This window comes from Falco peregrinus, chromosome 1 (assembly GCF_023634155.1).
Source record: "Falco peregrinus isolate bFalPer1 chromosome 1, bFalPer1.pri, whole genome shotgun sequence".
Taxonomy (NCBI): domain Eukaryota; kingdom Metazoa; phylum Chordata; class Aves; order Falconiformes; family Falconidae; genus Falco; species Falco peregrinus.
Window position 1 is genome coordinate 60,162,805 of NC_073721.1, and position 15,694 is coordinate 60,178,498.

Sequence of the window (15,694 nt, forward strand, 5' to 3'; positions counted from 1 at the left end):
CTTTTTCAAAGGAACACCAGGGAAAGCTTATGTATATTTATCCGCTAAAACTTCCTATAAAACAGCGGACTGTTGAGTTACTAATGGCTCTCCTGACCAGAGGGAAACAAACTGCCAGCCTTGATTACCTCTCAGAGGGCTGTTCAGGGGGAAATTTATTTACAAGATTGAAAACGGCACTTCAGAAGATCATGTGTTTCAGAGAAGCATCACATAAGAAAGGATTTATTACCTGGTCAAGAGAAACAGCTGTACTTGCCCATTAAAGGCCAAGGATTAATTGCTTCAGAACCAAAATGAAGCACTGACTCTTATCCAGGCACAGTATCCAGTTGTCCCTAATTACCTCACCGTGTGGTGGGCTCACCAATGGATGATACGTTTTAGAGTAAGACTGATTCACTCCACTGCAGTGGATCACTAGAAAATCAGAAACATCAGAGGCCAGACTAAGGTAGCAAATCCCTACTCCCCAGCCTAGACATGGCACCTGGGTACTAAAGAAACCACTGTAGTCAGTATTTTATGAAAAATGAGGACATCCAGCATTGCAACTACCCTTCCTTTGAGATCCCTTAATTAGCCATTTTCAACCATTCATGTGAGCACAACTAGGGAAAACATCACTAAGGCTACTTCTAATCACTTGAAAACCTCACAACTGGTACTCATTGAGCACAATTTGTAGTGCAAACATGGAATCAGCTGCTCCATCAGGCTTCCATACAGGAATAAAGAGCCAAAAGTAAGCACCAGCTTTTTCAACTATACTGCACTGTCATGCTACTGGTCTTCCAAGCAAAAACTGCACAAACACCACTCATCTGTTAGACCTACAGGCTTGAAGAATGTTAACCACTGCCTTCTCTGCATGGCCAGCAACAAACTAGTAACAGCTTGCTTCCTGATCACTCTCATTAACACCAGACATCACCTACTAAGTGACCTAGTTTGACTTAAAAGAGTTTCACAGACACAAAATAAAAGGAAAACAAAGATCACAGTTCAGAAATAGCAGAAAAACTCCGATGTACCATCCTGCCATCAAAACTGTTTCTACAAGCCCAGGCAACCAACAGGACGGAATATGATGTGAGCTTCTCTGGCAACTGTCAGCTTTCAAAAGGCACTCATTCTTTCACCGCCCTGCTGTGAAGACACTTGCCTTGCTGGAATGTGACTTAACGGTGAATACAACATTATGCTGCAAAGGTTAGCAATATCCTGCAGAACTGCTGCAAGGAAACGGTCACTGCCTGTCACTGCATCCAGGCAGCATTATTAGACATTAAGACCAAGATAAGGGGAATATAAAAGACTGTCACAAAAGATAAAGATAAAAAGAATAGGGAAAATGAAGCTGCAGGCTACTAGAGTAGATCACAAGCCGAGCTAACAATCTCACTAATCCTTGAAAAATGAAGTTCAAAGAGTAGATTCAATATCATTTCCATTCATCCAGGACTTGTTAGCATTCTTAGCCTGCAACTGTGTTTAAGATGATGAATATAATTAACATAAATTGCTATGTATCAGGAAGCAACATCCCAGTGTTAACTGCTCACAAACCTACGAGAGGTGGGGAAAATACCAACAGAAAGTGACCACCAAGTTCCACAGAATTCAGGTCTGCCTTGAAAGCCAGTTTTTAGAAGGTCCATCTTCATCCAAAACAACGATGCAGAGCCATGTGATCCAAAAAAACAGAGGCAGAGGAAACAGCATCAAAACCACAGATAAAGGGGTTCTGGGAAGAAAACAACAAAAGCAGGTACGTACAACAAACAGCAATCCTGCTTTTAATATCTTTATCTGAACTCAAACAGAAAACTGCTAACAAGAATATTATTTGTAGCTGCTCAAGTAAGAGAGAGAGATAACAAAGTGTCCCATCCAGGACTTCCAGAAAGAAACTGCTACTTTTTCTGCAGTACACGGATGTGACATGGATCCTAAAACTCCATTTCCATTGGCATTTAAATGACATTAAGAGCTCATATAGATTCTCATATACCTACCATGTCTTTTGTTAACCTCAAATGTAAACATCAGGATGGTAAGGAGAAAAATTGAAACACTCAGCCTAACTGCTTTTTAAAACCTTGTAGTTCAGATATGCATCCTTTCTACCACTATACCAAAAGGCCACCATTGATCAAGTAATCTCTCTTTTACCCACCTTTGTTACACCATATCAGAACTTAACAGCTGGCATCCCATCCATCCTCAGGTGTCAGCTTAAGCTATAGTCACCCTACAGAGTAAACCTCTTCCCTTATCTCTGGGATTCCCCCCACACTTCTCTCTCCACAATGACAGAACTTGTCCTGCTGTTCTGGAGCTGTAGATCAGAAGCCCCATACACTTCAAGTCTCACAAAAAACTTCAGCCATTCTAATTTCTCCTTTCTTGTGCCAAGAAAACCCGGCTGCTCTTTGAAGAAGTTTCTTATGTAGAAGCTGAAGGTTGCCCCAGGAAGGAAAAAGTGCTGTGAAATACACAAATGCGCAGTGAACAGCTGGGGAGGAGGGCACGAAAGACCAAGACTGGCTGTACAGACTCCAGGTTCTACTCTTGTGCTCTTAATAGTTGGTGTGCTAAGAGAAAACAGCCTGCGTATTGTGAACCGATTGCATTTCTGCAGATTAGCGCTCCTGTCGCTTCGTGTCTCTAGCAAACAATGATAAAGAATCAGACTGAAAAGGTAGAGACTGGATTTAAACACATGCGTGGAATTCCTTCACAAGGGTATGGAAGACATTATTTCAGAAACTGGTAATCTCCAACCTCTCTCTCTTCTTACTCAGTATTTCCTAAAATCTCTGTCTCAGCCACTAACCAAACCACGTGCTTGTTCTCACCGTGACACACAATTCCCTCCCCAAAACCCATTTCCACCATTCTACTTGAGGAGCAACAGGGAGAACAGAATCCAAACCCAAACCTGCTCCCCCAGTGCACACTACTAAAAGTAACCCACACCTCCGCAGCCACTGCCTCCCCTGCTCCCCCAGTGCACAAGGCCAGGCACAATCGCTTCCTGCCCATTCCTAATTAATATTTTCAGTCCCCAATGCACAAGTCAATTTTCTTAAAGAAGCCAACAAGAAAAGATGCTTTAAATGAAGACATTCCAAAAGAAGGGTGATTGCCTAGATATCTGGCATGAATGTCTAATAGGCTGTGCGCTGTTTTGCCTTGATTCACAAAAAAAGTTAAACCAAAGTGCCAGCTTGAACCGGAGCACTGACCATGAACAAAACAGACTCAAACCAAATAAAATCATATTCAAGCAAACAGAAGCAAGGCTTACAGCTTTTGCACAGTGGCAGTCAGCTGGCGGGTCGTGATCTTAGAACCTTTTAAGGTGAGAAGCTATTGGAAGAACTTTGATTTGGCACTTCTTGCTGTGACAGTGTCAATAAAGCAGCCAAAAATGGCAGAAGACAGGCATGGTGGATACTCATATGTCCTACACACTTATCAGGAGACCCCTGCAAAATGCCTATCTAAGAAACCAAAAGTCTTGGTCCAGAACACACCTTAAATGAAAGGATTTTAAACTGACAAATACAGCCAAATAATGTCACCCTGAATCTTGTAAGTTTTCCCGTAAGTGATTCATCAACTCTGCAAAGCAAGAGCCTGCTTCCACAAAACCAGAATGCCCGTTACAGCCTCAGTAAAACAGTGCCTGCAGTACTCACGTTCTCTTCCCTGGGTGCTCAGTGGTGTCTCAGAAGAAACTGAGAAGATAAAGCACTAAAACAAGACTTCAGGCCTGTGAGGTAAAGCCCTTCTTGTTGCGGAGACACAATAAAGACCTTCCCAGTCTGTCACAAGGGCACAACTGAATGGATCCACCCCAGCACAGATCCTCTTGGGAGAAAGGAAAAAGGACAGGCTAGGAAGGGGAAAAGCTGCAGACATTAGAACAGCGTAATCTCCAGGCTCCTTCATATCTACATTCTACCAGGCAGCCCACTCTCAAAAGCAGACAAAGCAGTCAGCCACAGTCACACCTTTAGCCTTGGTTTGAAAGTCTTTACAGAACTGTAGTGAAGGATTTGAGCAAGGCTTTCAGACAGCGAGCTGTCCTATATATTTGCTTTTGAGTCTGACAGATAAAACGAACCTGTATTTGTGCATTTGTTCTCACACTTACTGCAGACAAAAAGGGACATTGAAGGCCAAGATTCATCTGCTTGTTGAAGAAGAAAAAAATAGTTTTGCTCTAAAAATCTAAATTTACTATGTGATCCAAACACAAAACACTCAAAAAAAAAAAAAAAAAAGACCCTGATTAAAAAGTTCAACATCTATGACTTGTCTATAAAGAATCTATTTTTACCAGTTATGCTGGGAGACTGAAGTGACATCATTCTTCATTCAGAGTCTTACCCCAGAATACAAGAAGCCTTTTCATTTTAGCTTAGCATTCTGCTAAAGCTAACCTTCAAGCCCACTCATATCAATCTATCTGTTAATAACCTAATATTACAAACTGTATATATATTAGAAACCAAATTAAATGCCTTCATGCAGACATGACCAAGTTTACAGTTGTCAGTTGTATTCAACAAGCAGTAAGATGACAACAGTGACAGGTTAAACACAGGCAGCACATGGAGAGAGATAACATCTTATTAGACCAAGTTACACAGGTATCGCTTGCGTCTCCCTCCTCCTCTGTCCATAAAAAAGCTGGTGTAATAGAAGAATATTACTAATACTTAAAAAAACACGCTACTTCACATTCTTAGGCCAACACTACTGCTATCATAAACTACACGTATTTATGAATGAATTCAAATAAGATTCTGGAGAAACTGCATGAGGAAAATGACACCATTAGACTGACACACAAGAGGACAGGCTTTAGCTTAAATTCAGAAGCCATATGCACACAGTGCAGAGGCCAAATTTTTCACACCCCTTCTATATGATCAGGTAAGCAAAGCTGAAAAAAGACACAAAATTAATCTCAGAGAAGAAAAAGCCTCAGAACCCCACAGAAGATGGGGAAGGCTCATCTCCCAGGCACCCTGCACAAGCACAGGGCTCGCTCCTTGCCCAGAGCTCTATGTATAGTAAAACCAGCTGGCGTTTAATGCCCCTTACATCTTTCTCCCGGTCTCTAGGAAAATGAAAGAACAGAGAATATTCACCAATTACATTAACCAATTCAGAAATATAAAGCAGCAAGGCAATTTGCTATGGCTTTTGCATTAAAAAAATATTCACTGGATTCCAGGAGAAAAGCACGAGCTGCAGACAGCTAGACAACAGCAATTCCCTGTCCTGTGCCAGATTTGGAGAAGCAGGGGAGCCAAAGCATTTGGACCAGGGCAAGAAAGAAACACATGAAGAAATACAGGACTCTGCTCAGGTGAGCAAACAAAGGAGGTGGGATACAGGAGCCAAAAGGAGAGGCAAAACCTCTGTATAAGAGATTTAATGGTGAAGTGTCAGCAGAAGAAATCAAATGAATCGTGAGACAAGTTCCAGCTCTGAGGACACCTGCACAGCAGCTCCCTCTAATCAGCCAGGAGAAATAATGAAGCAGAGAAGGAAAAAAGACAGCATGTCTTCAGTGCACAGACCAGAATTCAACATGAAATATTCAACCAATAAATTCAACCACTGCACATTAAGGAATAAACACTTCTTTTTGCTCAGTATGAAATGAAAGACAACCTTAGCATGGCTGATTGAATTGCTTCCCTGACTGGGTGCTCTTACTATGCGAACATTATCTGCAGGGGAACACACTCCTCAGCAGGCATTTGCCTGGCTCTGGGAACGAACAACTTACCATCTTTTATTTTCCCAGCGGAACAAGCCGCCTCAGACAAATAAAATGGAATAACGGAAATATTAAGGTCTATGCTTGCAACGCTCCCACCTCACAAAATGAGCCCAGCAGCCACCATATTTCTGCTCTTCCAGACCACAAAGCTGACTGGGAAAAGCTACTAGACAGTGACTCTTCTGCATTATCTCCCCTCATTTACATCCTACACAAACAAGGCCACAATGACAGGGGAAGACATTCTCTCACTCTGCACTTCTGAATATTAAATTGCTGGAGCATGAAATGACAGCTTCACAGAACAACATTCTAAGGGGAAAAAAAAAGTCTACCACCACTTAAAAAGTCAGAAAGGGATAAATATCTTGCTTTCCTGAGAACAGCTAGTGTTAACAGTGTCCTTCATAAAGGGTCTTCACCCTGTCACAAAGGGCATGGAGCTTTAACAACATGCCGCCTCAAGTATATGCCACTGCAAGAGTAAAAGTGGAAGTTATGACAGTAGCAAAGTTGACAGCATCCTCTGCTGGCAGCAGCAATATAAAAACCCAGAGTTTTGACGAGTTCACAACTCCCATCAAACACACTTCCCACCTACACTACCAATGTAGACAACTTCCATGACAATGCTCAGAATCATCCCATGTTTTAATCACAATACACACAAAGGGGGAAAAAATTCAGTGAAATATCTGAAGTACCCAGGCAAAATCCCACATTTATAAAAGGAAATGACTCAAGACAAACTAGAAAGGTCATATTCTTTTCTGCTAAAATGGATTTAATCTAAATTCCTGGGCTTTTGGTCCCCATGCCATCTAAAGAATTCATTACTATACTTCCATTCATCGGAAAGAGACTGCAATAAATTTGTTTGCTGGGATTACACCAGGTATCACTAGAAGTCCAAAAGCAGATGCTGGAGAGCAGACTTTAAAACAGGAGAACCACTCAGAAGGAAATATAGCGGCTTACAGGAGTCCTGCTCTTCTAAGGTTTGGATGTAGTCAGCCCTCACTTTGATACAAGAGGCCATGTGCCCTCCTTACAGGAAACTAAGCTTGAACTTAACACAGGTTCACAATCACCAAGTCTTCAAAACAAACCGCAAAAACAAACCACTCCACAAACTTCCGCTGATTTGACAAAATTGTACAGATTGTGCAAGCAGAAGTAACAGAACACGTCTGGCTCTCTCCTACAGCCCTAGACCAAAGAACTAAGTCCAGCAAAGCCTCTTAGTGGTTCCTGTTCTGTCTCAAGATCTGAAAGCTCTAATAAATTCTTGGCTCTCCATCTGTTCCATGGGAGAAAGATTCTCCTTTTCTTTATTTAACTGGTTTTTTAAATCTGTTTGAGATAGCCTGATGTGTTGGAGGTAGCCTAAAACATCCTTCATTTTCGTAACAGAAATTACAAGACCCATTTGTAGCAATCACTGCTCTAATTATTAATTTAATCTGTTCCTACAGGAAGCCTCAGGTGTCTCTGGTAAACAGTAGCAAGCCACAATGCAGTCTTGTACTGACAACAGACTCAAGCAAGAGGGCAAGGCAGCATGCACACTTACTCAAAATCTTCAAATTCCAGATCATTTCCTTCTACAGACGGGCTTGAGTTCTCTGAAGTGGAAGAAGAGGAGGAGGAAGAGCGGAGGCGGTTTTGTTGGTATCGCATAGAGCGTTGTCGAATACTGTCCCTCCGGGAAAGATACTGGATCATCCTCTGAGCATAATATGCAGCAGGAGACAACCTGAGCAAGGGAGATATACAGTCACTTGTTACACATGTATAGAGTGACAACCAGTCCTATTTTGCCTTTTGAGCTCCAAGTGCCAGGACAGTAACAGCATATCACAAAACTGGCTGTTGGCATTATATCTGTAAGATAGAGTAAATAAAGCAAGCAAGTAGAAGTAGTTTTCTCTTTATATGCTACACTCCCACGTGATTCCACTGTTGTGCAAACAGAAGCGCTACGCAGCACCTACAGACAAAAAGCTCACCCACAGCACAGAGAGGCTTACTTCTCCAGACTCTTTGGAGGCAATAGTTTCATTTATTACCAGTTCACACAACTAACCCCAGCAAGCATCCCTGACAAGAATCAAGCCCACTCCCCATGTGAACTCCACTTGCAATACCAAACGGCAGCAGCATTCCAATAATCATTGAAAAAAAGGTGATGTTGACCATCAAGCAGAAGAAAAATAAATAAATAAAAAAAAGTTAAACAGCTTCATTTAACTACTCTGTAATCCAAACTAGGGATTTCACATAGTGGCAATTTCATCAGATCCACTAGAGGTATGTTAAGAGGAGCGGCTAAAAGCCTCCCATCCCATCTGTAAGGAAAACCTTCCTCTGCAATTAACTCTTAACCCTCTCTTGCATCACTCTGCCTTTGTTTGCACCAGCTATCCTTGACGTGAGACAAAATCCATGCTCTCTTCTCCTACCCTGCATACATATACATCCACAGCTCCTAGCACATGCTTTCTGGGACACAGTTACTCAGTATGAAAGTCCAGACACATCAGATGCTTGAATAGTAATTTCTTCAGTGTTTTTTGGATTAGACTTGAAGTCTAATTTGAGGGGAGGTTCAAACAAACCCCACCCTCAGCCCCCAAGTAATCAGATACTAAGATGCCTATGCCTTTAACTTCTAGTTTCCTCCCTGCTGCTTCCCGTTCCATGCATGCATTTGATTTTGTTCTTTTTTATTCAAGTTACCAGACTGGTACTTCCCAGGGTCATGACAATACAATCTCATTTCCTGCAAAGGCACCGTGGGCAAGAGACCAATAACGGAGAGAGCAGCCTGAATTTTTAATCTACAAATGAAAGTGCGAACACCTTTAAACAAAGAAAAACAAAACAAAAAATCTCAAATGAACAGTGAATCTCAGGGAATAGTCTAGAGATGAAAACATACTCATTTGTAGTCACAAAGAGAGGTGGCCAGTGTGCCTTACAGGAATGCTACCCATCTTCAGAACAGAGTTTCAAGCTAAATTCATTTTACAGAGGACCTCGCTGTCAGCCATGAAGACTTTAAGGATATGTTTAACTTTATAGTGACCAATACCACACAGTTTCAGTGTTACATGACAACCAGCAACAAAAATGCAACTCCACAATCACCTCTGATAATATGATTGTTAGAAGACTTTACTTTTCATCCCTTCCACAGCTGTGCTGATTCTGTGAGAATGTACTAGGAATAAGACTTGCTATATGGGTAAGTTTCACATCGACAGCAGCATAAGCAGCAAACAATCAGACTAGGTCTCAAAGTGCTCTGCTGCTATCCCTAAAGCCATATTTCAGTGGAAAACTACATTTAATAGTATTTCTAGAGACTGCTCTCTAGAGCAGCATGAAAGAAAAATGTACCAATTCTTCAAGGTACAGATTGTATTAATGTCGTTTTGGCTGCAGACACCCGTCGAGGACATTCAGTCTCCCATTCTGCCACACATTCAGGACATGCAAGTGAAAGAGAAGGTGACAAGAAAGAAGGAATTAGAGGTGTCCTGGTTTTGGCTGAAGCAAGAGTTAATTTTCATCTTAGCTGGTGCAGTGCTGTGTTTTGGATTTGCTGTGAGAATGCTGCCAGCACACTGATGGTTTTGGTTGTTGCTGGGTGATGTTTATACTAAGTCAGGGACTATTTCAGTTTCTCAGGCCCTGCCAGCAAGGGGCTGGGGGGGCACAAGAAACTGGGAAGGGACATGGCCAGGACAGCTGACCCCAACAGACCCAAGGGATATTCCATACTATAGAACATCATGCTGAATATATGAAGCTGGGGGAAGGAGGAGGAAGGGGGGCATCTGCAGCAATGGCATATCTTCCCATTAGGCGTGCTGGAGCCCCGCTGCCCGGGCAAAGGCTGAACACATGCCTGCCGATGGGGAGTGGGGAATGAATCCCTTGTTTTGCTTTGCTTCCGTGCACTGCTTTTGCTTTACTTATTAAACTGTCTTTATCTCAACCCATGAGTTTTCTCAGTTTTACTCTTCTGATTCTCTCCCCAGTCCCAATGCGGGGGGAGTGAGCGAGCAGCTGTGTGGGGCTGAGTTGCTACTTGGGGTTAAACCATGACAAGAAGTCATGCAGATTGAAAGAGAGAGCATCTTCCCCAAGGTGAGCTCCCTGTACCCTACCAAGCTGCCATCACGATAGAAGCAAGTTTAGCAGACAGGCTACAGGCTCAGGGGTCTAAAAACTTAGTCAATAAGCAGCAAAAGGCTAAGGGGAACCACACACACAGTTTGTTTTGGATTCCTCCTGGATCTTTTATGCACTGTTTGATGAGTTAAAGCTGTTCGCGCTTATATAACATAGGAGGCTTCGCTGTACAAACACAGCACTTCTCTCTACTTCCCTGAAGACTTAATAGCCCAAGTATAAAAAAGCAAGGCATTACAGCAGTGCACTCATAAATGAGGAGCTGTTCTCTTCTTCGGCCTTTTTCATAAGCCAAAGCCTCCGTGTATGCCTAAAAATAAATTTATGGCGTAATATGTGCACACAGATAAAGAAAGGAACATGGAAACAAGGCAACACTAGAAAGCATGAACAGTGGGCTCAGCAGTCCAGCAGTGTAATCACTGTAACCTTTTTTTTGCCAATATCACACCAAGGGAGAGTTTTACAGAAGGATGTGAAGAATGAGGTTTGCAGCCATTAAGTCTTCTCAAATTATGCAGAAGAACAAGAAAGAGTAGGCAATAAAGACTGGCCGTAACAGATGACAAGATGCCAGGTTCACCTTCCTGACAGCATATGGTATGTAGAATGGATAGACTGTGAAAAAAACCTTCCAAAGACAAGACAAGACAAGAAGCTTTAAGTCTGATACACAGAGAAAAGGGTGTGAGGGATAAAATACAAAAGGGCTAGGGGAGAAGTATTTAAAGCAACAGGCTAAAGAATTAGTATTTCCAGATGAGTGTGTGCAGGGCAAAAAAAGAAAATAATTGTATTTGCAGGCTGTATCTGTCTTCGGAACACAGTTTTGACACAAACCAGAACCAGCGTAAGAGACTTAGCTGTCCTGGAGGGAAGAGTAGGCTGCAAAGCAGCATCAGAAGCACTGGTTAACACTGAACACACCTCTTCATTCAGCTATTGAACACAACTCTAAAATCAGCCCCTGACCAAATTAGTCAGCCAGCTGGCTGAACACACACCAGTCACACACAGCAGGTTGCCTAGAGTCCTTATTTCTCACCTGTTCTTCTGACAAAGCAGTGGCAAAACACAAATAGAGGCTATCTAGTAATTTTGAAACCAAGTTTGCACCCACAGGACAGTAGGCTTTATGTAACACCACCACAGGAGCTACACTAACCTAGTCCCTGAGGTGACTGGACCCCATTTACTGGAGCAGATAGTTCAGAGGAGGAGAGCCCGTGCTGCCACATGCAACTGCCACAGAAGGCGGCACTGAGTGGGAGAAATGCTGCAGTGCAAAAACCAGAACCAAACAGCTTCTGCCTCATCCAACAACCACGTCGTCATGAGGCAGTCCATTCTCTAGGCATCCAGTGCTGCTGGTTGGCCAGTGAGAAGTAGAACTGAGGGAAATAAATGTTTTGCTAGCACTAGTACAGTTAAAGTATCTTGCTCTATATGGCATCACGAGTACTGACGAGCAAGCTACTACACAGTATTGTCCTCAGCTAGATACCCAAACCAGCTGGCCTTATTTATGGACAACATGAAAATCTTTACGTAAAGGCTGCTTCTCTTCACCCTCCCCCATTTTACTAACTTCTAAGTAAATAAATAAATAAAAAAACCAACATAAAAACAAGAACATCAATTGGAGAATGTTTAGTTCCAGTTCCCAAGACAGCCACAAGAACCGGTACATCTGCATCCAAGAGCACTATACTGCTGCACAGACCCCCAAGTTTCCTAACACTTCAGAAGAACCGACACCACTCACCAACCCTGCCTTGATGCCGATGGCCAGGACATTTACTGACATTATTACAGCTCACACCTCTAAACAGCAGACAGATTTGAAAGGGGTTACCCGATTGGTTCCATTAATTTCCTTGGTGGTACCTATGGTGGCATACATACCACCAATCCTTGAGCTGAAGGCAATGCTGGTAGCAGACACCAACTTCTTTGGTTGCTTCAATTCCACTTAAGCCTTCAACTCACAGGCAACGTTCAGCCTGAAGGTCTCTTTAACAGTAACTTTCTAGCAGCTTAGGTTTGGGTCTTTTTCTGGAGACGTACCTACCAAACACCCTTGTGATGCTTTCTATATGCAGTCTAGGAGCATCTTTGAGTATTTCTATTTAAAAAAATAATTTTATATATATATTTATTGGTGTTCTTTGTCGACAGCTTTATTTGATTCCTCTGCAGTTGTTTTCTGAGCTTAGTACATATGCAAACTGTGGAGAATGACAGAACCGCCACACTGACCTTAGAGAAGTTCAGCAAGGCCACTGACAAAGACTGCTGCACTCTACATCAGAATACCAATTCTAAATCTGGGGGAACTTCAAAAAATATTCTTCCTGCCTCACTCCTGACCTAGGTTATTCAAATATAGCACCATTACAGACAAAACCAACACACACATACAATCTCTCAAAAATAAAACTCTTCAGATCATGTAGTTAGGAAAAAAAAGAAAAAAAAAGACTGCATTGGATACAGCCTCGACTTAAGGAGGCATATGTATTTTTACTATATATGTAAACACACATACCCAGACCTATGCAGAGGTATGTTTATTTTACCTGTTTCACTTTTCCACGTTGTTATTTTAGACTATCTGCAAGTGATACTTTTTGTTACAAACTTACAATGCTACAGAAACAACTAAAAATGCAGTAACACTCCTTTTCATCACATCCCCAGTTTCTAACAAGTTAAAGGGACAGTTTAAAAGATCCTACTCGCCTAGCACACCAGTAAGGTTTATGGAGGAATGCTCTAACCTTGCCCCACTCAAACTTCCAGCTTATTCTAATTCACTATCTAAGAGGTGATGATGCCTGGATGTATTTAAAAGACATGTAGATGTGGCACTTAGGAACACAGTTTAGAGCTGGGCTTCACAGTGCCAGGTTAACGGTTGGACTCCATGTTCTTAAAGGTCTTGTCCAACCTAAACAATTCTATGCTCTGAAAAGGGCGGTGACACTTACAGGAACAAATCAGCCTTCTTAAAAGAGGTTTCAACACTGGATTTTTATTCCAAAGCTGCTTAAAAACTCAAACTACTACAGCTGCTACGGCAACCTAAACACATTTGAACTGTCACATGAAGATCATTGTATCAGTTCAAAATGGCTTCAAGTAGACAAATATTTTTGACAACGCTCCTTATGCTAGGAAATGACTCAGGCATTGATCTCTTTTCATACATTTTATTGAGTTTCGTCATAGCACAGATGTGACAGAATTAAAAGGAGGAATTCAGTAACCCAGGCAGGCCTCCTCCTTTTCTTTCTGAAAGGCAGCTCCCAGAGCCAGAGTCAGTTCTCACTGCTCAGTAAATCTGACTGCTTTGGATTACAAATTCCAGAAATAAGGAATGACGTACTTCCAGCCATTTAGCAACTTGTGGCATTCATAAGTTGACCTTCAGGTAGTAATACCTTTTAATTAACATTTGTAAAATATCATTTTCATCTTTCCAGGTAAATCAATCCCTTTACCTGTCATTTAATCAATTGCCATTTAGAAAGCTTTTTACATTTATCAGCATCAATCTGACATGCAGTTGCCCAGACCTTCTGCTGTCACCTGGGTTAGTTTCCCAATGACCTTACATAAAAGCAACACACTCCATCTTACTTTCAACTTGCTACAAACAGTTTTATTTACATCACTCCTGAGCCTTTGAATTACCTTCACAAAGCAACTGTCTTTGCAATACATGGAAAAAAACCCTAACATAAGATTTCACCTCTGCAAGGCTTTATCTACAGAGATAGTTAGCAAGGAGTTATTTACCAGCATAATTGTACCATCTGGCCAGTTTGCAACATAGTCTTTTATTTCAGAACTTGTACTTAGAACATCATCTGTCCAAAAATGCAGATTTTGTGGTTAAAGACGTAAAAAAGGAGATTTAAAAAAATCCCACAAAATCAAACACAACAACAAACCTCCTCCAGCAACTTAAATATTTAATTTTCATATTCTGGTATTCATACTTCAGTACTGGTATTCCTCTACTCTCCTTTATGATAAATCCTAGTAGCCTTCAATTCATGCAGCTATGCCAGAGTTCCCTACGAGGCTAAATCAGATATATATTACGCTTACTGAATTTTCTTCATTCATAGCTTTGTTAAATCCATCTAAAGAAAGCTTATTTGTCACAATTTATTCTTTGAAAGCTTTCAAAGCTGCTTGCTGTTCACGATTCTATCATTTCTTCTGACAGAGTCTGTGGGTCACATTATCCCATCTGTTGCTTTCTTAATACACTAAGTAGAAACTGCAAAGATCACTCCTTTCCATTTTTGATAACTGCCATGTTTGCTTTTCCTAGTCCTCTGAAACACTCCCACCTCTTCTGAAGATTAAGCAGCACTACAGGTGTTTCTATGCCTAACGTCAATGATTCATGACTCTTCAGAAATAACTGTCAGTATTTTGTTCTTAGTTAAGTATACATAACATCCTGGTTACACGCTTTCTCATACAGATACACTTAAGGAAACACTGCGTTCTTTCAAGCACATTGTCTGCTCACACCAGCTCCTAACTGCCTTTACTGCACTCTCCCTTATTCCCCAGTTCCCTGGTTTTTCTTCAGTTTTCCTCAAAAGAGATTTTAAATACTGATATAATCTCATTTACTGTTGGACCTGCTTGCCACCTAGTGTTCTCCATCCCAAATGCTTTCAGGAATCCTTATGTGCTTACCATAAGAGCAATTTCTTTCTTTTTTCCTCATTCTCCCCCAGACTTAACAGCATCTTCTCATTTGGTTTGCACCCTGCCCCCTGGCAAGGCATTGAGGAGGAGATGGGCCCAATATTAAAACCATCCCAAGGGATTCAGTGAGTTATACCAAAGTCGTGCTTTTGTCCATGAAACTTAAATGCCTTTAGATTGCATTTAGCTCTTACCTGGCTGGATCTGGGTAGATGGGATGTTCCCGGGACCCTGCTCCATCATAGCGGGATAATGAAATGAGGGAAGACTCCAGTAACCTCCTAGAAAGTAAAAACATAACAAGGTCAAAGACCGTTCAGGAACAACCCCCCTGTTTATGCCCTACTTTCTGAAGTCTCTTAAGGCTATTTCTATCATCAGTGCTGAGAATTCTGCAACACACTGAATCACTCACTGATGGCATAAGTGTTTTCACCACACAGCTATTCGAAGTGTAATATTCTCACTGCACAGGAGAAAGAACACCTCAAGAAAGAGGAGCAGTCCCAAACCTGCTTCCAAGTTTCAAGATAAAGATGCAGATGATACTCGTCCTTTGAAGACAAGCCATCCCAATTTGTCAGGTCCATAAACACTAATGCTGCATTGGCCATCTGTCAAAATCTTACATACTCAAAAGGTGGCCAGGCAGGGAATGGGCCAAAGAACACATCTCAGCCCATGGACGTTAAGGGCACCGCTGGTGCTTATTCACAGTACGATATTCAGTCTTAGTCTCAAGGCTCAGAAAGAAAGGTTTTCAGCTAAAAAAGAAAAAAAAAAAGTTCATCTCCTCTGTAGCTTGATCAGCCACAGGGAGAAATACCAAATATTCACGCAAGAAGTAAATGTATGCAAGTGCAGCCAGACAGCTTGAATATGCGAGAAGTGAGTCTGAGTCATGAAGGCAGCAGAATCAAAAGTATATAGCAGGAACACGTTCTCCACCCT

At 41.7% G+C, this 15,694-nt stretch overlaps 1 protein-coding gene across 6 annotated transcripts in view; it reads right to left on the minus strand.

Moving 5' to 3' along the window:
- AMBRA1 (autophagy and beclin 1 regulator 1) overlaps positions 1–15,694 on the minus strand; it is a 135,635-nt gene that overhangs the window by 86,832 nt on the left and 33,109 nt on the right. For all 6 annotated transcript variants that reach the window (XM_055806626.1, XM_055806629.1, XM_055806639.1 and 3 more), the window contains 2 exons: positions 14,938–15,024; positions 7,383–7,565 (listed from right to left, as the gene is read on the minus strand). In XM_055806626.1, the coding sequence (XP_055662601.1) occupies positions 7,383–7,565; positions 14,938–15,024 (270 nt within the window). The remainder of the gene's footprint in view (positions 1–7,382; positions 7,566–14,937; positions 15,025–15,694) is intronic.